The 24,991-nt window shown below is 45.3% G+C and overlaps 3 protein-coding genes across 6 annotated transcripts in view; 2 read left to right on the top strand and 1 right to left on the bottom strand.

Annotated features, from left to right (window-relative positions):
* wbp2 (WW domain binding protein 2) overlaps nt 1-5,213 on the top strand; it is a 5,578-nt gene extending 365 nt beyond the window's left edge. The window contains exons 2-9 of one of the 2 annotated variants that reach the window (XM_040134693.1): nt 659-784; nt 1,103-1,211; nt 1,448-1,583; nt 1,723-1,815; nt 1,926-2,072; nt 2,173-2,295; nt 3,293-3,369; nt 3,772-5,213. In XM_040134693.1, coding sequence (XP_039990627.1) covers nt 1,110-1,211; nt 1,448-1,583; nt 1,723-1,815; nt 1,926-2,072; nt 2,173-2,295; nt 3,293-3,369; nt 3,772-3,819 — 726 coding nt within the window. In that variant the 5' untranslated portion in view covers nt 659-784; nt 1,103-1,109 and the 3' untranslated portion in view covers nt 3,820-5,213. The remainder of the gene's footprint in view (nt 1-658; nt 785-1,102; nt 1,212-1,447; nt 1,584-1,722; nt 1,816-1,925; nt 2,073-2,172; nt 2,296-3,292; nt 3,370-3,771) is intronic. The other variant, XM_040134692.1, reaches the window with a different exon arrangement.
* A 780-nt stretch (nt 5,214-5,993) lies between these two features.
* On the bottom strand, nt 5,994-12,986 carry trim65 (tripartite motif containing 65). 3 transcript variants are annotated; one of them, XM_040134688.1, is made up of 9 exons: nt 12,873-12,986; nt 11,590-11,695; nt 10,638-11,087; nt 10,387-10,482; nt 9,610-9,840; nt 8,618-8,786; nt 8,418-8,507; nt 7,910-8,127; nt 5,994-7,037 (listed from the first exon to the last, which is right to left on the bottom strand). In XM_040134688.1, exons 2-9 carry the CDS (start codon nt 11,617-11,619, stop codon nt 6,729-6,731), a joined length of 1,593 nt encoding a protein of 530 aa, XP_039990622.1. In that variant the 5' UTR covers nt 11,620-11,695; nt 12,873-12,986; the 3' UTR covers nt 5,994-6,728. The 3 variants fall into 3 exon arrangements, with proteins under 3 accessions (XP_039990622.1, XP_039990623.1, XP_039990624.1); XM_040134689.1 differs by having other exon boundaries at nt 10,638-11,068; XM_040134690.1 differs by lacking the exon at nt 11,590-11,695 and having other exon boundaries at nt 10,638-11,068; nt 12,873-12,962.
* Nucleotides 12,084-15,334, top strand: mrpl38 (mitochondrial ribosomal protein L38). Its single transcript, XM_040134691.1, has 9 exons — nt 12,084-12,213; nt 12,898-13,086; nt 13,243-13,374; nt 13,495-13,697; nt 13,886-13,958; nt 14,078-14,123; nt 14,452-14,610; nt 14,729-14,865; nt 15,081-15,334. The coding sequence occupies exons 1-9, from the start codon at nt 12,129-12,131 to the stop codon at nt 15,215-15,217; spliced, it is 1,161 nt and encodes a 386-aa protein (XP_039990625.1). The 5' UTR covers nt 12,084-12,128; the 3' UTR covers nt 15,218-15,334.
* The last annotated feature ends 9,657 nt before the right edge of the window (nt 15,335-24,991 follow it).

Here is a 24,991-nt window from a genome sequence, read left to right as displayed (position 1 = left end):
CTGCTAGTTGATGGAGATGCTTCACATGCCAGGAACACTCGCAAATCCGCCACTTCTAATATACAAAGCACAGTCTCACGGCTAGCCAACTAACACTAACTTCATTTGATTGAAACGGCAACTTCTAGCATCTGTTAGCTTATCTGTCACACAACCTCATTATGTCAAAAATGTGGCGCGGTGGCTTGCACCGGGAAACAATCATTGTGCTTAACAAGTGCTTTATGGTAAACCACACAGACGCCGAATCGAAAGGGGGGGCCTCCTAATCCGTGCCAGCCGACATGCAGTTTCCAAGTAAATACTAGCAAGGCTACAATAAATCTCACAGCGCCATGTTTCTTAATGGAACATTCGCGTCGCATCCCACGGAACCGGGTCTGGGACTCGTAGCCCAAACATGGCCTTCAACCTGTTATATCATCGCTGCAGTCAACCAGAGCAGGCGACACGCGATTGCATACATTTCTACTCGTTTTAAACGTTAGACCGGGTCAAACGGACCGAGGGTATAGCGTTATTTATCCACTGTGTAGTCATAGTAACAGCAACTTAGCATTTATTGCGGTACCGTGCTGCTGCATTTGCTCACTGTCTTCCCCAGCTGCACGCTGGCCTGCTCTGTAGTGAAAGGTTTGTTTTGTTTTCCCACATCCAGACCAAGTCACCGCAGTTGACATGATTTAATGGCATCGGCAGATTCTTCTAGAACACACGGCAGCGCCATAGCCAAGCCATCGCGGCTAACTCAGAACCAGAAATGAGCTCTGTCACTAAATGGCATGTAAGCCTAATCCCTTTGCTATAGTGCTATTTACTGAAAGCAAGTGATGGGCCATGTCTATAGACTGGAGAGTTGCACGGTAACCCAGTGATCTCATTTTTAAGATGTTGAATCAAAGATTATGAAAGCGGGTTTTGGTTCATATTATTGAACAAACAAAACCCCATAGAAATAATGTCATTTTAAAAATTTTTTTAGTACACTGAAAATGTGATGTAATAGAAGTGTCTTTTCTTAATTGCTCCTCTTGAAAAATTCTGTTTTCCCTGATCAAACTGTGTTATGCTCGCTTTTCTCGTGTCTTGTCTCTGTCACCAGCGTGTTGATGAACTATGAAAACGTGGAGCTGGTTTTCTGTGATGCAGACAGTCTGCCCGAAGCCTTCCGAAAGAGCAAAAAGGGCAGCATCTACCTAACTCCATACAGGGTGAGAGACAAGACCCAGATGTCTTATTCTTTATTTAGCCACAGTCTCATGCTGATACAATGCTGTTGCTAGTGACAACAAGTACGCGACAACATGAAAGAACTCTGGTGTCACTAATACGGAGTATTATGTTTAGATTTCCCCAAGTGTGAGAGATTAGTAGGTCAAAGTTGAGACCGTGTTTTGAGCTCATGTGAGATGCTTAGATGATGTCATTTGCCACCGTTTCCCCTCAGGTGATCTTTCTGGCTAAAGGCCGGGATGCACTGCAGTCTTTCATGATGCCCTTCTACCTGATGAAGGGCTGTGAGGTCAAGCAACCTGTATTGGGAGCCAATTACATCAAGGGCAACGTCAACGCAGAGCCTGGAGGTAGGTTCATGAATCCGTGCAGGTAAATGTATGTAGCTTAAGTCATACCGGTGCGTTAAGATACAGTATTCTGTGACTGATAGTTTGTCCAGTACACAGCAACTACAGTGGCTTGGTCATTGTATTATTCCACTGACAGGTGGCTGGGAGGGCAGTGCGTCTTTCAAGCTCGTCTTTGCTGCTGGAGGAGCTATAGAGTTTGGCCAGTGCATGCTGCAGGTTGCAGCTCAGGGTACGATGACAAACCAGTGCTAACAGTATCAGACAGGTCTGACAAAATCCGGCCGGATTTTCTCTTGGTACTTCTTCATCGTACGTCTCCTCCTATTGTGTATCTCTCAGCGTCCAGAGGCCAGCCAGTGACTTCTGGGTTTGTTGGATGCCCGTACATGGCCAACGGAGCCTACGCTTACCCTCCTCCCCCTGCTAACGGGATGTACCCATCTGGACCCCCCCCTGGCTACTCCTACCCCAACCCTCCTCCTACAGGTAGAAGCTGTAATAAATGCAGCCCTTATCATCTTTAATTTCCCAATAGAGATCTGGTGTTCACAACAGCCCTTTTAATCTCTGTGTTCCTGCCGCCAAGGTGGATTCTACCCCAGCCCTCCAGCGTTTGATGCCTCTGCAGGCTACATACCTCCGCCTCCATATTCAGCTCCTGTGGGCCAGCAGCCGCCCCATGACCCAGACCTCCCCTCCTCAGCAGCGGGTGAGTCTCTCTGGCAGAGAGACACTGATCAGGCTAAATACAATTGAAAATGTTATGCTTTAATAATTCCTCAACAAATGGCTTCTCATATCAAAAGAGTAATGGCTCTGAGTTACTTTAGGAATCTTAGCTTGGGGACACAGTAGTTTCTAGCTATTGGAATCATTATAATTTGAAAATTCTTCAAAGAAGTGATTTCATTTTTTAAACATTTTATCATCTTTCACTCTTAATGTCTTATTTTCTTCTTGATATTATGATGATATGATTATATTGTGATATCGCTTTTTAGAATTCTGCTGTCCAAATTAATGATTCCAATCAATTTAGAGTTGAATAATAATGAAATTAGTCATTGAAGTATTTATTTTATACATTTAGTAGGTTTTGTCTAAAGTAAAGCGGTGGAACACACTTAGACCTAGAAAACAGTAGTTTGACAAAAAATTAATAATTCAAGGTCCACTTACTAGCTGTTTTCGAGGGGTGGGGGGGTTTCAACCACATCTCATGGTCTTCAACAGTTGCTGTAATTTCAGTTGTCACTGAGCTGTCAACTGAGCAAACTCCTTTACTCTGAGCAAACTCCACCTGCTGATGAAAACGGGAGATGTGGTTGAAAACCCCAGAAAAAGCTAGTAGTGGACTTTGAGTTAAGATTTTGTTGACAAAATTTTTTCACAATTAGTCTAATCAATACATCTATTTCAAACATATCACCTTGCCCTACTCGATTCTTAATATTACCTGGTTTACAAATTTTAAAGATTCAAAAGAATATTTCTTCACCGATTTTATTGGTACAACACACAGACTAAGACCTTTGCCTCTCTCTCTGCCTCCACCGCTGACTGCGATGCTCTCTCACTCTCTGACACCACCCGAGCCACTTCAGACTTGATTAGCGGCAGTTATCTCATACATCCAGGGGATTAATAGTATGACCATGTTTAATTAATGTCCCGCTCCCTTCTCTCTCACTCTGCCTCTTCCCCAGCGGAGGCCAAAGCAGCTGAGGCAGCAGCAAGTGCCGGATCTGCCACGCTGCCTCCTACACATGTGTACCTGCCACAGGTAAGTTGCCCCCCATCACCCTGCTTTGTTGATTTTATTACTATAAACTAGATTCATCTAAGCAGTCCAAGGCTTCTGACAGTGGTCAGATGGCCCTGTAGCCTTGGACTGTCTCCCCTGTCTTCTGACACATCTACTTGACATAATATGGTATCCGACTTTTTCTTCTCAAATGAAAGACTTGCATCTACAAGATGTATTCGCTGTCCTCTTGTCCAAAACTATATTGAAATGACACAGAACTGTCTTATATTTTCATAGCAGTAGATTTAAATACTTTGGATGCAGCCATTTGTTTTCGTGCTGTTTGTTTGTGACTTGCTGTGTGTAAAGGTCTTTTTAACATGCTCACAATGGATTACTCTGTAGCACTGTTGTCTCAAACTGGAACTCTCTCTGCAGGACAAGCCTCCTCCGTACTCCCCTCCAGAGGAGAAGAAGAACCAGTAGACTGGCTTGATCCTGTATCCTCTATCCTACTGGATCACCTTGTTTCTCATTCAATTAACTGGGCATCAAGAAGGCCAAAGTTTCCTTTTTTTAACATTATCCCCCCTTTCTCTTTTTCCTATTCCTCTTCCAATGCATCCCCTTCGGTCTTACCCCTCTCATTCCATTGCTTTCCCACCTTAGCCTAAACCTTTTACATTCCTTTTAATAATTCATTTATTATAATCAGTTTTATTCTCCTGGGAAGCACCTTTTATCTGATGGAAATTAGAAGTTTTAGTAGCAATCTTTGAGAGAGAACAGAGGAAGTTTGTTCAGGCCAAAGGGGGGTCAGGATTTTTGGGGTTTTTTTCAATGTAGTTGATGAAAACTTTGCAACCTGACCAGCTATTTTAGCAACTTTTGCCTTGTAGGTGTCCCCAGAATCATACTGCCACCCTTAACTTTAGATTCAGCTATGCTGTGAAACTTACTTTTCATTTTCTATGACTGTCTATTAAACTAGACTCAATCTAATGATGTTGTTAATTACTTTGCTAACCAATCCAGAGGTAAGCTGAATGCAGTCTTTTATTTTTCTATCATTTGTGTGTACAGGCTTTTAATACGTAGACTTTTCAAATGAGATATTTTCTCAAGAACACTAACCTATAGAAAAACTAGCTTTTGTAAAGAGAGCAGCTTGCAGGGTGGCCTGATCTGCTTTGACATGTTGTAGTGGATGAGAGGACGACAAAGATTACAGCAGCGTCGAGCCCCGGCAGTGAATCCCTGATCCTGGATTAGATTAGAGAGTGAGGGCGGCCAGGACCCGGGGGGGGGGCGTCGGCGTCGGCGGCGTACTGCCGGGAGGGATTATCTTTATTATGTGCAAGAGCAGAGCAGTCACCCAATGACATCACTTCCTGTTTTGTCATGCCTCTGAACATTCGAGAAAACACATGATCGGATTCACTGCCAGCCTGCTTCACCATTCATTCTACTGACATACATTTTAAACATTATAAATGGACCATTAGAGGATTTTTCAGTGTTTCTACTTTCCGTGGTTGTGATCTTTAGTCTCCAGTTCGAGGTCAGTCTCTGAGTCTGATCTGAGCACCTCAGTATCTGAGCCTCTGCTCTTCCTTCCTCTGTGGTCACTGTCCTATATACTGTATCTGTGGCACATCTGTGGCTGATTCTTTGCACTATCAGAATGCTATGCATTGGGCTCCCGTTTGCTCTGTCATGGCTGTGTATTATAATAATAATAATAAAGCTGTATTTATTTCAAACAAATTTATTGAATAATTAATGTAAAATGGCTCAAGTAAGAAAACAAAGCATGATCTCAGTTAATGCATGTATGCATTGGATTGGATTTTATTAAATGGATCTTGATTCATGTGGAACAGAACTGTCTTTGTCTTTATTTCTACACTGAGTATTGCTGTATCACACGTTGCTGGGTATTCCACCTTAAACACAGCATAGTGCATTAGCATACCTAACATAACATATTCCAGAGTCAGCAGGAGGGGTTATGTTTTCTGTCTTTAGGCCAAAGCAGCCTGGAAATGTGCTTTTTCCCTTCTCACTCAGAGTCAGTATTCCTTGTCTGCACTTTCAGCAACTTGTGCAAATCCACAGCAGTTTCCCAAAGACTGATGCACGATGTCCTGAGCCTCAAGTACCTCAATATTCCAAAAGTCACAGCTATGTTTTCTAAGCGCTCATGGCGTTCAGAAAGAAAAACAAAAAAACAAAATCTGAAGGCCTAAAGCCCATTTAAAAAACGTCTGTAGAGTACAGCAGAATCCATCACAACACTGTCATCGTCACAGGTCGAAGACAGTGCAGGCAGGGCAGTTCGTTTGTGCATTCATGCTAAGATCCCAAGATGGTATGGCATTCCATTTTCAGTAGTCGTACAGCCCACGGCATTTCGGTTTCACTTACATCACTTATGGTACATTAGAGGGGATTGTACTTAAACAGGACAATGTCTCATAAAATTGAACAGACTCTCCGTACCCTGCAGCGGCTTATTGTCCCGTGCGCACCACATTATGAACTGGCTCACGTCGTACTGTTGACCGAATTTTGCCATGAAATGTTAAGGGACACAAAAATAACCCCAAAAACTTAAAAAACAGGAAGAGCTTGTGAGTGCATTTTTTTTTTTTTTTTAGTTTTTTCTCAAGAATGGGAACTAATGTGAAATTATGCTTTATGCTTTAGTAATTCCTCAACAAATGGCTTCTCATATCAGTGCAATAATGCCCCTCTCTCTTTCTTATACTTATTTTGCTGCCATGACTTATATGTGCATATACTGTGTGGCCTAGGAAGGCTTTCGTCTATTTCTATCTCCAACATTAGAGGAACCAGAATGAATAAACATAAAGGAAGAGTTTGACCATGTATTTTAGAATGAGTCATATGCCCAACCACCTGTAATAAATGCCTATTCCCTTGCTATAGATAAAGGAAACTCAATATTGTGTAGTGAAAGTACAATAATCTGACACACTGAGTTGAGGAAATTGGTCTTCTCTACTTCTAGCTAAAATTGAAGATTATTTCATACATATTATTAATAAAAAACAAACCAGAATGATGTAGTGCAGTCCTTAACCTAGAACCCTGAGGGCCTTTAGAGTTTGAGACCCTTTGCTATGTTGTTGTCATGTTTGGCAATAATGTGAACAGGCCAAAGTCGAGTGGCCAGTTTTGGGACGAGAAAGCCCATCACAGTCAGTTCTTCTGCCTAAAAAACATTTTAGGAAGTCAGTTATTGTAACAAAAAACAAAAACAAACTCCTAAATGGTTAAGGGGGGTCCTCTGTATTGAGTCAGCTAGTGCCCATGTTTGATAGTGCTTCTTATCGCTGAGCTCCCTTCTTCACTTCTCTTCACGAGTCATCTCATGTGGAGCAGAGAGTGATGCTGACCCCCTCTCCTATCCAGCAGGCGGGGAACAACTCTTGGGTGAAGGCACAGTGGAAGGCGTGGAGCCTGGTCTGCCCGTCTCCGTAGTAGGTGAGCGTCCCCGCCTCGTAGTCCAGCAGCATGCCGATGCGACTGTGCTGGGAGTGGCCGGCCAGGGTCTCCCGCCGGCCGTTGTGCCAGGCGCTGAGCTGATGCTCGTCCAGCTGCAGGCTCCAGGACAGTTCGTTCATACCCACCATGCACTTCTTGCCTTTCTCCTTCCTAGGGATGGCCTCGTAGGTTACCTGATGAGAGGCGGAGGGAAAAGGATTAAGGTGAATTTAGTGCAGCGCGGAAGAGGCAGGAAGGCTGTGCAGGGGCACACGCAATCCAGGCATTTCACCCGATTGCTGCAGAGATATTTCAGTCTGGAGAAAGTGGTGGACCAAGTGACTGACCGGCCGACATCCATACAGCCCTAGCTACTGTGTGCTTGGAATCTTTAATGTGACCGCCTGAATTTTGTAAGATGATAACATTTCTGGGTTATAGCATTAATATACAATTCTCCTTAAATCATCACACTGAATTACAACCAAGGCCTTGTCTGTAGATTCTGTTTTCTCCACAGAACTATATTTTGGGCAATGCTGACTATTTTAAGCAATACTGGGGAGGGCACTGTTGGTTGTTTAGTGGTCAGATTGAAATATCCCCACAACTACTGGATGGATTGCCATGAAATTTGGTACAGACACTCAGGTTTATGACCAAATACTGGCAAACCTAATAACATTCCCATCTGGTTCGGCCGCACTTTGAATTTAGTGCTAACATGCTAAACTAAGATAGTCAACATTTTAAACAGCATACCTGTTTAATAACGTGTATGTTAGCATTGTCATTTTAAGGATATTAGCATTTAGCTCAAAGCACACCTATGCCTCAGTACAGCCTCACAGAGCTGCTAGCATGACCGTAGACTCTTAGTTTTGTTTAAATTGCCTCAAAACTAAGGAAGTGTTACTTTGTTACGCAGTACTGTTAGTTAATTACTCTTACAGTTATTTCCAGATACTGTGTGAAGTAACTGGCCCGGCTAATTTTCCTGACAATCAGACCTTTAGCGATCTACTCACAAAATAATGTGCTAGCAATATATGCGCAGAGCCTTTACCCCGAGGTAGGCCCAGGGCTTGGACACCTCCAGCTCCCAGTAGTGCTGCCCGTGGGTGAAGCCCTGAAAGCAGAGCACCTGCCAGGTGTGATCGAAGCGGGCTTCATGAGCCGGGACGGGCCGCGGCCCAGACGTCAGGTGCTCCGCCTTCCGGTTCTCCTGGGACAGAAACAGGTGCCCGTTGGCCGTACGGGGGTCAAAGGTCAGAGAGCATCGGTCTGTAATGACAAAGAAGCGGGAAGTGACATCTACCAAATCAAGAGATACTTTGAGGGCTTCATTCCTTTTCCTGGCTCCTGTCTCTCGTTCATATGATCACTTTATGATGACAGGAGTGCAATGGGGACACTGTGGGACCTTTGCTCTCCTCATTTATGACTACTTGTAATTAATGTCATCCAAGCACAGAAGCTTATTTCACTGCTGCCCTTTTGCCCATTCTTGTGATCAGAAGAACCAGAGAACAGGGTAAATAGTTTGAACAAAAATGCAATCTAAAAAGACTTACAAGCGCTAAGGCCCTCTTTCCCACCGGGGTGGCAGGGAGCAGCTGGACTGGGAACCACAGCTAGGATAGGCCTCTTATCCTGAGGAGAACCTAGAGACCGGTGACAAGAATGAGAACACAGAGTCAAGCCTGAAGAATAAAAAGCTGGCAAATCACGCTAACTTTCTACAGAGCGGACGTCATTCCTGAAGGCAGGTTACCGTCTTTGTCCTGACCCACAGCCGTGCTCACAGCTTTCTCCAGGTCCTCACACAGCAGCTTGGAGGCCCGGGACAGCACGTCTGTGACGCCGTTCAATCGATCTTGAAGGCTAGGGGTTACATCTGTGGGAATATCCTTAAAACGTGGCACTTCTATGAGCGTCGATTCCTGTGGAGGGAGATGCATTTCAAAGAAGACGCTGATGATTTTTGAGTTTTCTATTAATGCAAAAAAATTCAGTGTAAAGCAATTTTCTGTAAAAGCCGCCAGCCACTGTCAGCACAAAGCAGAGCTGGGAGATATACTGATATATCAAAGAAATCAGGATATATGTCTAGATTACACTGGGATTTTTCTTACAGACTGCATTGCAGTAAAACAATACAATGCACTTAACATATATGTTTGCTCCAGCAAACTACACTACCCACTATATTTAAACAATTTCTACATAAACGTAAAAAAAGCTATTTATTTCGAAGTTGGAAAGTGTGATAAGCAGCTAATGGGACGGAGGTTACACATCAGAGTCGTGAGTCAATGAACAGTTAGCCAGTTGGAAGATTTTAAATAAAAACTACACAAAGGATAATAATGATGCTTCTGCCGCCATCTAGCAGTAAAGAGTTTGCTGAACGATCCACCCCCACTGTCGGGTGTGGTCGGTTAAAATCTGTCTTAACCCACAGCAGCTTGCACCATGCTGTCACTTACTACATCCTTGTCGTGGGCGGACTTCGACACAGGAAAGAGCCAACCCCGGCCTTTTCCATCAGCATTTGCTCGTTGCGATTCAGCCCCGCTAAAACACACGACAGCTGCAGCATCTTTTTTAAAAGTGGTCACTTTTCTCCTCCTTTCTGGCCGGTCCCTACTTAGTGTAATGTAGAAGAAACCTTGCAGTGCACTGGAGTCAAATTTTCACACTGACTACATTACAGTCTTTCCACTCAAGACAAATTAAAGATAGTGTAAAGTCAGCATTTCAAACCTTGATGAGCTCTGTGTCAGGGAGGTTATGAAGAGCTGCTATCTGGTTTTGGCTCTCTTTCAGTCTCTGGGAGTGCTCCTCAAGTTCAGCTAGCCGTGCCTCTGCCTCAGTGATGGCCACCTCCTTCTGCTCGTCAATGAAGAGCTCTGTAGCCTTCTGCTTCTCAGCCAGGATGCTCATCAGGGTGGAGAACTTGACACTGACCCAGGCTGAAGTCTGTTGAAGAGTCACCTGTTGATGGAAAACGCTGAATTACATTGTCTGCTCCGTGAAATTTGGGAATGGGGACATGGTGAATACTGTCTTAATCCATTTCTTTGTTTTTCGGGTCTTTTTATTTATCTACACAAAATGTATCATGCTTAATGGGTTTTGGAGCTGCAGTTTAGTCAGTTAAGACCTTAACTTTTGTTGCAAATGCACTGGAAGTCTTGTGAGAATAATCGATGGCCTGATTTCCATTAAAAGCGGCTTTAACTGTGAGACAGCTGCAAGAATTGCTGAACTCTGCCTGGGTGATAAAGCCACCGAGACTTACTACTGGCTTAATTTTCGCCTTCATTTGACCTCTGTCAAAAATGACAAACGATAGAATCAGGTTTCTGAGAGATCTTTGGTATAAAAGTATAACCAAAACCTCCCTAGCTATGCATTTTCTTCCTCTATAAGCCTACCCCTCCCCCCCTTTGGCCTCTCAGACACCTTTCTGACATATTGGCCAAACCAGTTTGTTTGCGGCATAGTTTTCACGAGGACGGGCTTGTATCAGCAGTTTACCTTCGCTTGATTGATATTCTCAGCCAAGTCATTCATACTTTTCTGCGTCTCTTCAACGAGTTTCCCCACCTCTTTACTCTTCCTTTCCAGCAGCAGCTGTAAAGAAAACACCAAACGGAGACAGTAGGCTTTACATAGTTACAATCACACCACCTTAGACGCGGGAGAACATTAGACAGTGTTATGACTGGACTGATTAACCATGTTACACTCCCAGCTATGCAGCTGTGGTGGCATTGTGTTATAATTACCTCTTGATTTTCTCTTTCTGTCTCCAACAGGACCTTCTCATGGGCCAGGCATTCTGAAATACCACACTCGCAGCACACGGACATTTTATCCTGCCTGCAATAATAAACCAGGGGCTTTTTATGGCGATCGCACAGCAGCATGGCTCTCGCCCCTTCACTTCCCCTCATGAGCGACTCTCTACAGGAGGGGCCGCTGCTGTTTGCAGCCTCGGTCAGGACTGACAGGGACACATTGCGCTTGAGGACGGGCCTGGTGTCAAACTCTTCATTGCAGAAAGGGCAGTGAGGTCCGATATCAGCCTTGCTCTTGGTGTCCCAGTGAATGGTGATGCACTTTTGACAGAAGGTGTGCCCGCAGGGGATGGTTACAGGGATCCGGAAGCGCTCCAGGCATATGGCGCAGATCAGGTTGGAATTCTGAGACTCCATCTCTGAAGAAAGACCAGACACCTCCGTGAAAACAAAAGAGGAAAAATATGAGGTTGCTCATGATGTGATAGTACTTGAACACATCAGCATATCATATCCGCACCACACAGTGACAGCACTATAACTTGACTGCTTAACCTCTCTGTAGTCAGGTGTGCATGTCACATTTTAAACCTTTTAAACCGTACAGAAAGGGGTTCTGAAAAAAAAAGGCCAAGAAATACCTCATAAAATTTATTCTATTTTTTTTTTTATGAGACTGGGCAACAACAAAGCCACAATCAAGCATCAATGCAAGGCTCAGACCAAATGTAACGTTAGCTCCCACACATTAACTTAGCCAGGTGGAGGGAAAAGCTAACGTTAGCTTAGATTCAAGTCAGTTCACGTTAGCTAGGTCTCTTGGAAACAAATAATGATCAAAACATTAAAACAGTCTAGTGATTTAACTGTAAATTAGCGCACATTGTCACACTCGCCATCCAGATATAACACAAAAAAGACACCATATTTTTTTTCTTACCACTTCAACAGATACATTCGCGCATAGCATCTGACTGTGAATACTGAATATCGTCAAATGAAGCTTCCCTGATGACGACAAAACGCAAAAATGGCGCCTTCACGTGCTGTCGGGAAAATGGACAAACGCACAAAAACGACCAAACACGACTGGATCAGTATTACCATGTATTGGTGCGTTATATTACAAATTTGCAACAATAACATTTACTGGCTGCTGTCACTCATTCGCTGCTTTGTACCCCACAGCTACTCTCTTTAGCTTTAACAGTGACTAATGTGAACTCACAAAACCGAAAAGCATATTTTTTTAATATCCCTGTGATAGAGGTGTGCTGAAAATGGCCCAAAAATAAAAATGATCTGATTATACTAGTGAAACTTAGAATAGTATATGTTAACGTTATTCTTTGCTAATACACAATGGTCAGTCTCGACTAGCGAAAACAAACAAAAACAATAGTACATGGACGGACTCGTTTTGCTGCTCTCGGCCACCGTACATTCTGAAAAAATTGGAAAAAAAAAACTCACTCCAAGATGGCGCTGCGCACAGTTTGCACCACTGCTCTGCGAACTGGGACAGACTTAGGGGTCAATAATGCGAGGACGTTTGTCACAACAGGTATTGTAACGATATCGCTAAGTTATACTGGGTATACATTTAGGAACGTCGTTCCTGGGCTTCAGTATTGCATGTAGATGTGTGTATGTCAGGTTATATTAGTTTGAAGCCGTTACATGCGGTCGTCTCTTGTGGAGAAACGCATCTTGCCAAAAATCCACAGAAAAATGTATCAGATAAATCTGAATGAAGGGGTCCAGTGGTCGGCCAAGCTTAATATTTCCTCAAGGACAAGATACGAGACCAGGCCTAAGAATCGTTACAGTGTCAACACTGACTGCGTTATCCATCGTTGACATTCAACTTTAATTTTATTTTGGTCACTGTTCCCCACTTTTGTTTGAGGGAAACGCTAGAAGAACCACATGTTAACTATTTATCGAGTACTGCTTGAATGTGTACCTTTTTTTTTAATGTGCTGGAATTGTACCAAGTTCCTTCTTGCCGTAAAACTGTCAGACATTTAAATGGGGTTCTGTATGCAGAGGGGACATCCTTTACTTAGCCTAACCTCCTGAACTTTAGTAACGCCCCGATATACAGCGCAGTGTGGTCCACTTCCGCTGTAAGAATAGATAACCTACACGAATGACATAACTTGAAGTAAAATGTTGCATTCGCCCGAGTCCTGTACAATGGCGAGAATGAACGTGACTGACCGCTGGGGATGTCTCCGCACGACAGCGTCCCTCCGCAGACGGACACCCCCCCTGGGCCCAATGCCACATGCGGAGATCGACGCTCGAAACCTGGAGTCGGTGGAGAAGTATCGCAGCTACACTCGCTACCTCAGACAAGCCGAGGAGGCCAAGAACAAGCCTGAGTGGTGGAAGACCTACAGGAGCTACGTGGAACAGGCCGATCCTGATCACGGTGAGAAATATGGGGGAGGGAAGCCGTTGACGGCGATTGTCCCCCCTGGTGGTGTGAACATGTCATGGCAAAAAAATGCTGGGTCGAGGGTTTTATTTTGAGACGGTTCCAACCTCTGCGGGTGACACAGTGTCAAGGAGTTCTGTTCGGTTGCAGGGGCAGAGCAAGTCGACATTGGACTACCATACTCTCGAGCCTGCAGGACCAAAGAAGTGAGGGAGAGGAGGCAGGTGATTAAGGACAACAAGAAGAGCGCTGAGCTGGAGAGGGCTTTGCGTCTGCGCACTTGTAAGCTCTCTCACACACACACACACACACACACACACACACACATTCTCGCCAGTTATGCTTTTAATGGCTGAGTGAATAAACTGATCAACTTTTCTGTACAACGTTCCCCACACACAGTAAAGATCCCTCTGGATCGAGTGCAGGAAACCTGGGAGAAGAGCAGTGGGCCGTTTCAAATAAAGAGACTGGCAGAACACTACGGAGTCTTCAGAGATCTCTTCCCCATGGCCTATTTTCTACCTCAAGTGCCACTCCGTATCTGCTATGGCCAGGACAACAGTGGTCAAGTGCATTATGGGAACCGGCTGACACCGACTGAAGTACGTGAAAGGAATGGAAGTTTAACAGTGTCTCAATCTAGCTCTTCTAAGGCCCTGGAGGCCACCTGAAGTTCAACTTTCCTCTTGCCTCTTCTAACATATCATTCCCGTCCCTCCACTTTTTTGTTCTGTACCCGTCTTTATGTCTTCTCTGACTCTGTTGTTTGTCTTTTTTTCCCCCCGCCTAGGCAGCATCTGCCCCTCAGATCGGCTTTGATGCAGAGGAGGGCTCCCTGTGGACCCTTCTGCTCACCTGTCCAGGTCAGGCACTGCCCCAAAATCCGTGACTCTTCTTACTACCTTGTAGGAACCAACACGCAGAATATTAATGGATTGTCAGCATTTACTGACTGTGTTAAATAATCTCTATACTTTTTCAGATGAGCATCTTCTGGATAATGAGGCAGAATACGTCCACTGGCTAGTGTAAGTATTTCAGGGCAAAATTATGCACTAACATATTTTCAAATGCAGTTGTTCCCAACTGGTGGGTTGCAGTCCACTTCTGTTCTGCCGGTTCGTTGTGGGTGGATCACAAGCATTTGGGTCAATTTTGTCCAAAAAAAAAAAAAAAAGTGTAGAGGAGGAGAGACTCACTCGGTTTATCCGCTTTTGTCGAGCAGTAGAATCGGACTGCTGTGAAAGTAACAACGAGTTCAAACCCCGTGATTAGAATTGCAAAGCTGACTTTCTTGGATCATACGTGATCATGGGAGTATGTCACTACAGCCTTGAGTGACCCGTGTCTGTGCAGGGGGAACATACCAGGCGGAGCGGTGAAGGCTGGAGAGGACCTGTGTCACTACCTGCCGCCCTTCCCTGCCAGAGGAACAGGCTTCCACCGCTACATATACGTCCTCTTCAAGCAAGAGGGGCCCATCAGCTTCCAGGAGGATGTCAGGCCGTTGCCGTGGTGAGCGGCACACCCAGCATAAAGATAGGAAGCTCGTGTTGTCGGTATTTTTGGGTTTGGGTTTGGGTTTCTGAGATACAGAAACACACACTAAGTATGTGTTGCCTGTCCTCCCCAGCCATTCTCTGGTGGATCGCACATTTAAGACGGTGGATTTCTACAGAAAGCATCAGGACCACATGACACCTGCAGGCCTGGCCTTCTTCCAGTGCCAGTGGGACGAATCTGTCACCAACACCTTTCACAACACACTCAGTGAGTCATGCTAATGCTCACAAACACAAACACAGTGCGAGTTAGGTCGTGCGACATTTTACAAAAACAAACATTTGTTTTCTGTATGACATTAGCTTAAGAGCAGATGTGTTACTTCCCTTATCCTATCTAGATTTTTGGGATAAAAACTTTGTGTTTTTTAAATTGCCTGTCTGTTGATAATGAAGTCTGTCTGTCGTATCCTCTCCCTGCAGACATGAGGGAGCCGGTGTTTGAGTTCATCCGGCCTCCAGTGTACCACCCTCCACAGGTCAAATACCCTCATCAACAGCCCCTGCGCTACCTGGACAGATACAGAGATGGAAAGGAGCACACCTATGGGATATACTGATAACGTGACACATACTCACAGATTGGAGAAAATCTCATTAACACATTTCCTCCAAATGTGGAATAATGTTGGTGTATTTATGCTATAATAATACTAATAAATCATTTTTCAGCTGTCGTGAGGTTGCGTGATTTTTCTCTACCAAGGAGGTCAGGTTTTTGGTCCTGTTTAATACATATAAAATTTCAATTAAATTAGGTAGCAGGTCAGGGTAAAATAACAAGATGTTAATTAGAAAAGGAGATCTGGGCATGTATGTATCAAACTGAAAGTTCTGAGTGAGTCTGGACTTGAGTGCAAGACAAGTAAAAATACTTCACTTTTACTCCCACTGGGAGATTTAAAGCAGCTACAATTGATATTTTTATTAAAAAAATGTATCAAATGACAATGTGACATGAAACTATCAGACGTTTGATAGATTCTTGAGGCAAATAACTGGGTAACTGATATAATCTTCACTGTTGGGTTATAAATAATGGTAGATGATCTGTAGTCTATGCATAAATGTCGAGACTTGAAGACTGATGTTTTTTTTAGACTGGCTAAAAAATAGCATTTCTCTGATTAGTCTGAAATGGCCGAGGCTTCTTTAATAATCCCGCAGTATTTTTTTTGGACAACACCCTTTGTCATCCTCATCAGACATTTACATTGTACACTCGAACTGAGGTTTTCCGTTTAGAGAAACATTTGTCACAAGCATCAAATTCACAATTTCAAGTCAACATAGCCCTCAAATTAGTTTGGAAGCAATGTAATAAACTTTAGTGACATTTCTAACTTTCTTTTCCACGCCAGTAATGTTTATACTCTACCGGAAGTTGCCGGAAGTTGTGTATTTTCATGCCTCCACGGCGGGGACAGCTGTGGCCAGAGGCATATGTCCGATTCTCGGGAACACATTGAGAGAATCTCTTCAAATTTGGCACAAACATTCACTTGGACTCAGGGGATGAATTGATTAGAATTTGGTGGTCAAAGGTCAAAGGTCAAGGTCTTTATTAACTCAGAAACCATGTTTTTGGCCAGAACTAAAGAATTCATACACTCGTTACGATAAAATACACGTAATACCTCTAATTAAATATCTTCAAAGTCTTCACTACTTACATTGTATGAGTCTGGACAGACATGGATGTAAACCGCAACTTGACATGGCTAAAGGGATGGCAATGTTAGTCTGTTGGTCAGTGTGCCAGTCCACCACTTCGGTCCAGACTGAAATATCTCAACAACCATTCAATGGATTGCTATGAAATTTTGTACAGACATTCGTGGTCCCGAGAGGATGAATCCTCCTGAAATTGGTGATGCCCTGACTTTTCCCCTAGTGCTATCATGTGGTTGACATATGTGGTAAAGAGTGAAATATCTTCACAAATATGGGATGGATTGCCATGAAATTTACTAAATATATTTATTTTCCAAAGAGGATACATCCTGATGACTTTGGTGACTCTCTGACTTTTCCTTTAGCGCCACCAGCAGGTCAAAGTTTTCACTTAACCTGGAATATATTCATCAACATCTAGTGAACGGATTGGCACAAGGTTTGGTATAAATATCCACGGTTCCCTGACAAAGTGTCCTACCAATGATAGTGATCCTGACGTTCCCTGTAGCACCCCCATCAGTTTGAATTTTTTTTTTTTATTAAAACATCTCGACAACTGTTTGATGGATTGATGTGAAATTCGGTACAGACATTCACATCCACACTGGATGAACTGTCATCACTTTCATCTTCATCCAAATTTCATTTTTTTCCCAGTACTTTGGTTCATGACAAAATGCCTGCAATACGAATGACATTCCCACCAGCTTCAGCTGTGCTTATTGCTAGCACACTAAACTGAGATGGTGAACATTGTAAACATTATACCTGCTAAACATCAACGTGCTAGATTTTTTTGTGAGCATGTTAGCATGCGGATGCCAGCATTCAGTTTAAGTATAGCCCCATATAGCCCTTAGCATGGCTGTAGACAGTTTAGTTTAAAGTAACATGTCACTGTAGCTGGTAAATAAATGTATTGGAGCAAAAAAACAAAGCAAAACAATATTTTTCCCCAAAATGTAGCAAAGAGTATAAATTTGAAAATGAAAATCCTCAAGTAAAGTACAAGTACTTCAAAACTATGCTTAACTGCAGGTCATGGGTAAATGTATTTATATATTTTCCACCACGGGTAGATTGGATGAGGTTGTTTGGTGTGTTACGCAGATGAGTACCGTTTTTATAATTGTAGGTTGTGCTGTAAATTTATATGTATACAGTTTTGTTATTAGCGGCAGAGGGTGAAACTGCTAAAACTGTTCACTACTTCACAGAGAGGTTGACCAAAATACAACTTGGCAACATGTCTCGGTTCGAGTCTTTGGAGGATATTTATAGATAGAGCCACTGTTGTGGGAAGTTTTATCCTTGATATAAACTGTACTGTGGTTACACATAAGAAATAAGGAAAATAAGATCACCCATCACAGGTACAGAAAAATACTGAGTAGTGTAGTATGGAATTGTGGGATTTCTTGTATTCATCTTGTACTTAAGAGAAAAACAGGAACACGTAAAAGCATAGTGACTGGGGGTGGAAGGATTCCTTTTTTGTAGCTGCAGCCTTTTCATGCTTCCATGGCTGTCTGAAGAGGAGGAATATCTTTGAAATTGTCTTCCATTTATCCCTTTTATATGGATCTTTCTAAGTGTTTTTGGACGTAAAGTGAGACTGTATTTAATTTTAGAGTCTCTGCATAACATACATCCAAAACAAGTACTATGAAATAAATAAACACAGCATTTGTAGAGTTTAATAACCTGATGGACTGTCTCAAATGCTCGTGACAGAAAAAGGAAGAATCTCAACATGCAGTGACTGAAGAGAGAGCCAATTAGAGGTCAGTGGCAACAGCTGTGCCACCTGCATGATGGGCCTTATAAAAGCTCATGAGGACGACGTAGCAGTTTCTCTTCGTGACTGAAATAATGGGAGCTTTTTGGGCCTTGCGTGTTTGCATACTGACTGCCTTGCTTGCCGAAGGTTTTTATATCCCTTCTGTTTGAAGCTTGTATTTGAGAAACTAGTGGTGGGGTATAGCAAGCGTAAGGTTATAAATTTTCAGTTAGTCTTTTAGATAGACTAGTATGTTTTGGCATGACTTTTGAAAATTCCTCAGTTCCTGGAATATCTTTTAGCTGTAACAAGTTTTGTGGTATGTTGTGCCACCAAATGTTGTAAACACTTGATTAACATCAAGTTTCTGTCCACAGGCTTTTGTTTGCCAGTTAACGGCACAAATGAAGTCCATAATGGACTGCATAGGAGAATAAGAAGTAAGAACACTGCAGAGCTAATCTTTTTTTCTTTTTTTTTAACTATTTTCTGACACTAACTTAATTTCTTTTGGATTACAGATCTGTTTCCCAGTGATCTCGCCATAAAGAAGGCCCTTGGACTTTTCCAGTCAGTGGAGTCCATGTTGAAGCAACATGCTAAAGAAGGTGAGCAGGTTCTCTGAAACCCTACTGGAAAAATGAGTCTGTGGCAAGCTATGACTCTTAACTTTACAATGTGGTAAAGTTTTAGTTTTATTGCTTTTGTGAGGCATGTAATTGCCTTTAGGAAGAGAATTCCCACACAAGTGTCCTAGTCTAGATAAGGCACTTTCTTTCTTGCTATAGTTATCATTTGTTAATCAAATGTCTCTTTCAGTACAACTGGAAACCACTGAAGTGGAAGCTGAGTGGAAGTTTGGCCACCTGAAACCTGTCAACCTGACGGCCAGCAGCGACAACCTGACGGCCAGCAGCGACAACCTGACGGCCAGCAGCGACAACCTGACGGCCAGCAGCGACAACCTGACGGCCAGCAGCGACAACCTGACGGCCAGCAGCGACAACCTGACGGCCAGCAGCGACAACCTGACGGCCAGCAGCGACAACCTGACGGCCAGCAGCGACAACCTGACGGCCAGCAGCGACAACCTGACGGCCAGCAGCGACAACCTGACGGCCAGCAGCGACAACCTGACGGCCAGCAGCGACAACCTGACGGCCAGCAGCGACAACCTGACGGCCAGCAGCGACAACCTGACGGCCAGCAGCGACAACCTGACGGCCAGCAGCGACAACCTGGCGGCCAGCAGCGACAACCTGGCGGCCAGCAGCGACAACCTGGACCAGCAGCGACAACCCGACAACCTGGCGGCCAGCAGCGACAACCTGGCGGCCAGCAGCGACAACCTGACGGCCAGCAGCGACAACCTGACGACCAGCAGCGACAACCTGGCGGCCAGCAGCGACAACCTGACGCCAGCAGCGACAACCTGGCGACAACCTGACGGCCAGCAGCGACAACCTGACGGCCAGCAGCGACAACCTGACGGCCAGCAGCGACAACCTGACGACCAGCAGCGACAACCTGACGGCCAGCAGCGACAACCTGACGGCCAGCAGCGACAACCTGACCAGCGACAACCTGACGGCCAGCAGCGACAACCTGACGGCCAGCAGCGACAACCTGACGGCCAGCAGCGACAACCTGACGGCCAGCAGCGACAACCTGGCGGCCAGCAGCGACAACCTGACGGCCAGCAGCGACAACCTGACGGCCAGCAGCGACAACCTGGCGGCGAGCAGCGACAACCTGGCGCCCAGCAGCGACAACCTGACGGCCAGCAGCGACAACCTGACGGCCAGCAGCGACAACCTGACGGCCAGCAGCGACAACCTGACGGCCAGCAGCGACAACCTGACGGCCAGCAGCGACAACCTGACGGCCAGCAGCGACAACCTGACGGCCAGCAGCGGCCAGCAGCGACAACCTGGCCAGCAGCGACAACCCAGCAGCGACAACCTGACGGCCAGCAGCGACAACCTGACGGCCAGCAGCGACAACCTGACGACCAGCAGCGACAACCTCTCGGCCACGAGCGACAACCTGACGGCCAGCAGCGACAACCTGACGGCCAGCAGCGACAACCTGACGGCCAGCAGCGACAACCTGACGGCCAGCAGCGACAACCTGACGTCCAGCAGCGACAACCTGACGGCCAGCAGCGACAACCTGACGTCCAGCAGCGACAACCTGACGGCCAGCAGCGACAACCTGACGGCCAGCAGCGACAACCTGACGGCCAGCAGCGACAACCTGACGGCCAGCAGCGACAACCTGACGCCAGCAGCGACAACCTGACGCCAGCAGCTACAACCTGACGGCCAGCAGCGACAACCTGACGGCCAGCAGCGACAACCTGACGGCCAGCAGCGACAACCTGACGACCAGCAGCGACAACCCGCCGGCCAGCAGCGACAACCTGACGGCCAGCAGCGACAACCTGACGGCCAGCAGCGACAACCTGACGGCCAGCAGCGACAACCTGGGCCAGCAGCGACAACCTGACGGCCAGCAGCGACAACCTGACAACCTGACGGCCAGCAGCGACAACCTGACGCCAGCAGCGACAACCTGACGGCCAGCAGCGACAACCTGACGGCCAGCAGCGACAACCTGACCAGCAGCGACAACCTGACCAGCAGCGACAACCTGACGGCCAGCAGCGACAACCTGACGGCCAGCAGCGACAACCTGACCTGGCCAGCAGCGACAACCTGACGGCCAGCAGCGACAACCTGACGGCAGCAGCGACAACCTGGCCAGCAGCGACAACCTGACGGCCAGCAGCGACAACCTGACGGCCAGCAGCGACAACCTGACGGCCAGCAGCGACAACCTGACGGCCAGCAGCGACAACCTGACGGCCAGCAGCGACAACCTGACGGCCAGCAGCGACAACCTGACCAGCAGCGACAACCTGGACGGCCAGCAGCGACAACCTGACGGCCAGCAGCGACAACCTGACGGCCAGCAGCGACAACCTGCCAGCAGCGACAACCTGGCGACAACCTGACGGCCAGCAGCGACAACCTGACGGCCAGCAGCGACAACCTGACGGCCAGCAGCGACAACCTGACGGCCAGCAGCGACAACCTGGCCAGCAGCGACAACCTGACGGCCAGCAGCGACAGCCAGCAGCGACAACCTGACGGCCAGCAGCGACAACCTGACGACCAGCAGCGACAACCTGGCGGCCAGCAGCGACAACCAGCGACAACCTGGCCAGCAGCGACAACCTGACGCCAGCAGCGACAACCTGACGGCCAGCAGCGACAACCTGACGGCCAGCAGCGACAACCTGACCAGCAGCGACAACCTGGCGACCAGCAGCGACAACCTGACGGCCAGCAGCGACAACCTGACGGCCAGCAGCGACAACCTGACGGCCAGCAGCGACAACCTGACAACCTGACGGCCAGCAGCGACAACCTGACGGCCAGCAGCGACAACCTGACGGCCAGCAGCGACAACCTGACGGCCAGCAGCGACAACCTGACGGCCAGCAGCGACAACCTGACGGCCAGCAGCGACAACCTGACGGCCAGCAGCGACAACCTGACGGCCAGCAGCGACAACCTGACGGCCAGCAGCGACAACCTGACGGAAATGAGTAAGAAAGCTCTTCATAAAGCTACAAAGGCACGTGAAAGTAGAGCAGCCAAAGACACTTTTGATCTTGGAACCTTAAAACAAACTCCCCTGCTCTCACATAAGGCTCTCTCACGGTCACATTGAGTCCATTTTAAAGTAGGAATAGCTTTGGGGGAACCATGCAAGAGATTAATGTGCATCTAAGATGTGTCTGCATGTATCTGTATTCAATAAAACACTTGAATTTACTTGTCTTGTTTCCTGAGAATTGGAACTTACAGGTGACAATCTAATTACCCTAGGTAGGTTAATTAGGTTTATTACTGGTGAAATCATGCATCAAAGTTGGGTAGTCTGTCTGAAAGACACAGGTGTTTAACTAAGGCCCCTTATTGGTATCTGCCATCACTTTTTATGGTAGCAGGTGCTCTGGATGAGATCCAATGACTGGCTTTCACTGAGTCTATTTTACTTTCCATGTTCCAACAGACTGACCAAATGCTATGCAGTGAATTGGTTAACTACTTGTGTGAAGGGATGCACAGACAACTGTACCTGCCACTGGTGCTCAATTTAATGTACAACATTTTTTAAATGTGCTGTAATTTTAAACAAGAATTTGGAGTTAAAGCCCTACCCAGTTGCATCCCTTGCTGCTGCTGGGATCTTACCCACAAAGGGATGACCTGGCACAGGAGTATTGTCAGAATGTTATGTGATGGCCAAAATACCCCTGAGGATTGGTGGATCCCAGAAACAAAGCTGAGAAACTATAGCTGGGTCCACAATGACAGTCTCAAACAAGTGTTCTCTTCACTTGCTTTGTGAATGATCACAAAGCACAACCTGGCATTCTGGAATTTGTTTTAAGTGTAATTCCAGATCAGGCACAGAGATAAAGGGACCAGATTGTAAATTAAGGCTTTGTGTAAAACAAAGTTTTCACTGCAAATAGGTATGTCAAGGCATCTTCTTTGGAAGTTTGCCTGTGAATATTGTGCTGAATATCTTCAGATCCTGTCATCAGCAGTGAGGGAAGGATGAATTTAGCCAAATAGGTCTTTGAAGAAAAACCTGCTACAGAGTGCACACAAACTGGGACAACAGTACATCTTTCGGCACAGCAATGAGCCAAAGCCTAAAGCCAAGACAACGCTGGAGTGACTTCTGGACAAGTCTGTCCTTCAGTGGCCCACCCAAAGCCCAGACAAACTCCATAGAACATTGTATCATCCAGTCAAACCCAGTTTTGAGATGGCTTTAAATTTGTAATAGGGTGCATTATGCTGGAAGTAGCCATTAGAACATGGTAAATTGTGGCCGTAATGGGATGCACATGGTCAGCAACAATACTCAGGCTGTGGCATTCAAACAATGATTGGTTGGTATTAAGGAGCCCAAAGTGTGCCAAGGAAACATTCCCCCCATCATTGCACTACCAGCACCAGCTTGGACTGTTGACACAAGGCAGCTGGGGTCCATGGATTCATGCTGTTGATGCTCCAACGTGACAAGACATTTCCCTCTGCAGAATTACTGCTTACTGGATTTTTTTTTTTTTTTTTTTTCTCCCCACACCATTTTGAGTAAACTGGAGACTATTGTGCATGAGTTTCAGAAATACTCAAACCAGGCATCAACAATCGTTCCACGGTCAAAGTCCCTGTGATCACATTCTTTCCCCATTCTGATGTTTGATGTGAACATTAACTGAAGCTCCTGACCTGTATCTCCAGGAGTCTATGCCTTGCCATATGATTGGCCGACAACTGCATGAATAAGCAGGTGTACTGCAGGTGTTCCTAATAAAGTGCTCAGTGAATGTATATCTGCATTTTAATGAAGTTTTTCATTCCTGACAATGTCTTTGGTTTTTGTGTCTTTGTGATAACTGATAAAATGTATATTCGTCGCCGTCTTTCATTACAAAGAAAATCCACATGCTGTTAACTCCCAGTTATAAATGCAACATTTTGGTCAGATAGACCTCATCAGACATGATCTTTTCTTCCCCTTTCCCCTCTCCTCTCTGCTTTTGCCGCAGAACACTTACATTGCTTTTAACTTTTTTATATGGATCCCACATCTGATTTTTGTTCATCTTGGTACCAAAAAAAAATATGGAAGTACTCACTCTACAGTACATGTTAAAAATGCCTAATATATTTTAAAAAGCATATATATTAAATCCTACTTATTTATACCTCACTTTTAATATTTGAATATAATTTTCTGTTTCATATTCAGGTCAAGTTGTGTGTCTATTATATACATTTCCTCTTGCACAATATCTTTTATTGCTGACTCAATAACCAAATCTCCACACGGGAGTCACACTTTTATTTCCCTCCACATGGGTCTGATGTTGATTGTAATTATCCCTGCAATATTTTTTTTGGCCACTTGGGGCAGTGGCAACACGTTGTGAATACAGCGTTGATACACAGTATCCTTACTTTGTAAATAGAATTGGTAAACTTGTAAGCAACAGTTGCTTATCTACACATCCAGCAGTTATGGAGCAATATTATCATTGATTCAAAACTGCTTCATGCACATGAACACGCTCATAGCTGGATTGGAAAGCTCAGAGTAAAAAGAGCAGGCTGATAACTATTTAACAACCAGTCTGCAGGGCACAGGGGTGAGTAGCCACTAACCTAGTATGCGTTCTGTTCTATTTATTCTAGTCTATTTCAGTTTTTAACTTGTTTAAACACTGTGTGTTATAGTATGATTGTATACTGTGCATGCTGTATACAGGTGGACTGAAGAGCAGCCACTTTCTCATTGTGTGGAAATGCACTAGTGGGATTTTAATACACACGCGATACATTCCTTGAAGACACTTGCCACATCACCTTTCAGGAGTGATATCATTCTGTATTTTTGTTGCAGTTAACGAATTCCATGAAAAGACCAAAACTATTATTGTCGATCTCCCAATACTTCTGTCTTCCCTGGCACCCAGCCTACTCAACCCATTCGTTCCCACGAATGCCTCAAAAACAGGTCACAAATGTAATGTAAGTAATTTCCTTAAACAGCTGGACATTTTAGTGAGCATTACTCAAACAGGAGGAAATAGTGCATTTTTTAGGGGCTATTTTCATCTGCGGATTAATACACATTTGTTGCTCGAATAAGTATTTATGGCAGCCTGAAGGAGCATGTCACCCAATGCAACAGTGTGGCTCACTGATGTGTTTTTAATAGATTTCAGACAAGAATGGAACTCTGCGGCACAGATGTATCAATCTTTGGATACACACACAATACTATT

Source organism: Xiphias gladius, chromosome 9 (assembly GCF_016859285.1).
Source record: "Xiphias gladius isolate SHS-SW01 ecotype Sanya breed wild chromosome 9, ASM1685928v1, whole genome shotgun sequence".
Classification (NCBI taxonomy): domain Eukaryota; kingdom Metazoa; phylum Chordata; class Actinopteri; order Istiophoriformes; family Xiphiidae; genus Xiphias; species Xiphias gladius.
This window is presented reverse-complemented; position numbering and strand designations above follow the sequence as displayed.

What these genes read in the sequence shown, in the direction of transcription:
- trim65 (XM_040134688.1), bottom strand. Translation starts at nt 11,619, where the DNA reads ATGCTATGCGCGAATGTATCTGTTGAAGTG. An exon ending in CTGACACAGAGCTCATCAAG is followed by an intron (nt 8,787 to 9,609) that starts GTTTGAAATGCT and finishes CTCCCTCCACAG; the next exon opens with GAATCGACGCTCATAGAAGT. An exon ending in AGCCCTGGGCCTACCTCGGG is followed by an intron (nt 7,038 to 7,909) that starts GTAAAGGCTCTG and finishes GCCTCTCATCAG; the next exon opens with GTAACCTACGAGGCCATCCC.
- mrpl38 (XM_040134691.1), top strand. Translation starts at nt 12,129, where the DNA reads ATGGCGCTGCGCACAGTTTGCACCACTGCTCTGCGAACTGGGACAGAC. An exon ending in GATGTCAGGCCGTTGCCGTG is followed by an intron (nt 14,611 to 14,728) that starts GTGAGCGGCACA and finishes TGTCCTCCCCAG; the next exon opens with CCATTCTCTGGTGGATCGCA. An exon ending in CACCTTTCACAACACACTCA is followed by an intron (nt 14,866 to 15,080) that starts GTGAGTCATGCT and finishes CTCTCCCTGCAG; the next exon opens with ACATGAGGGAGCCGGTGTTT.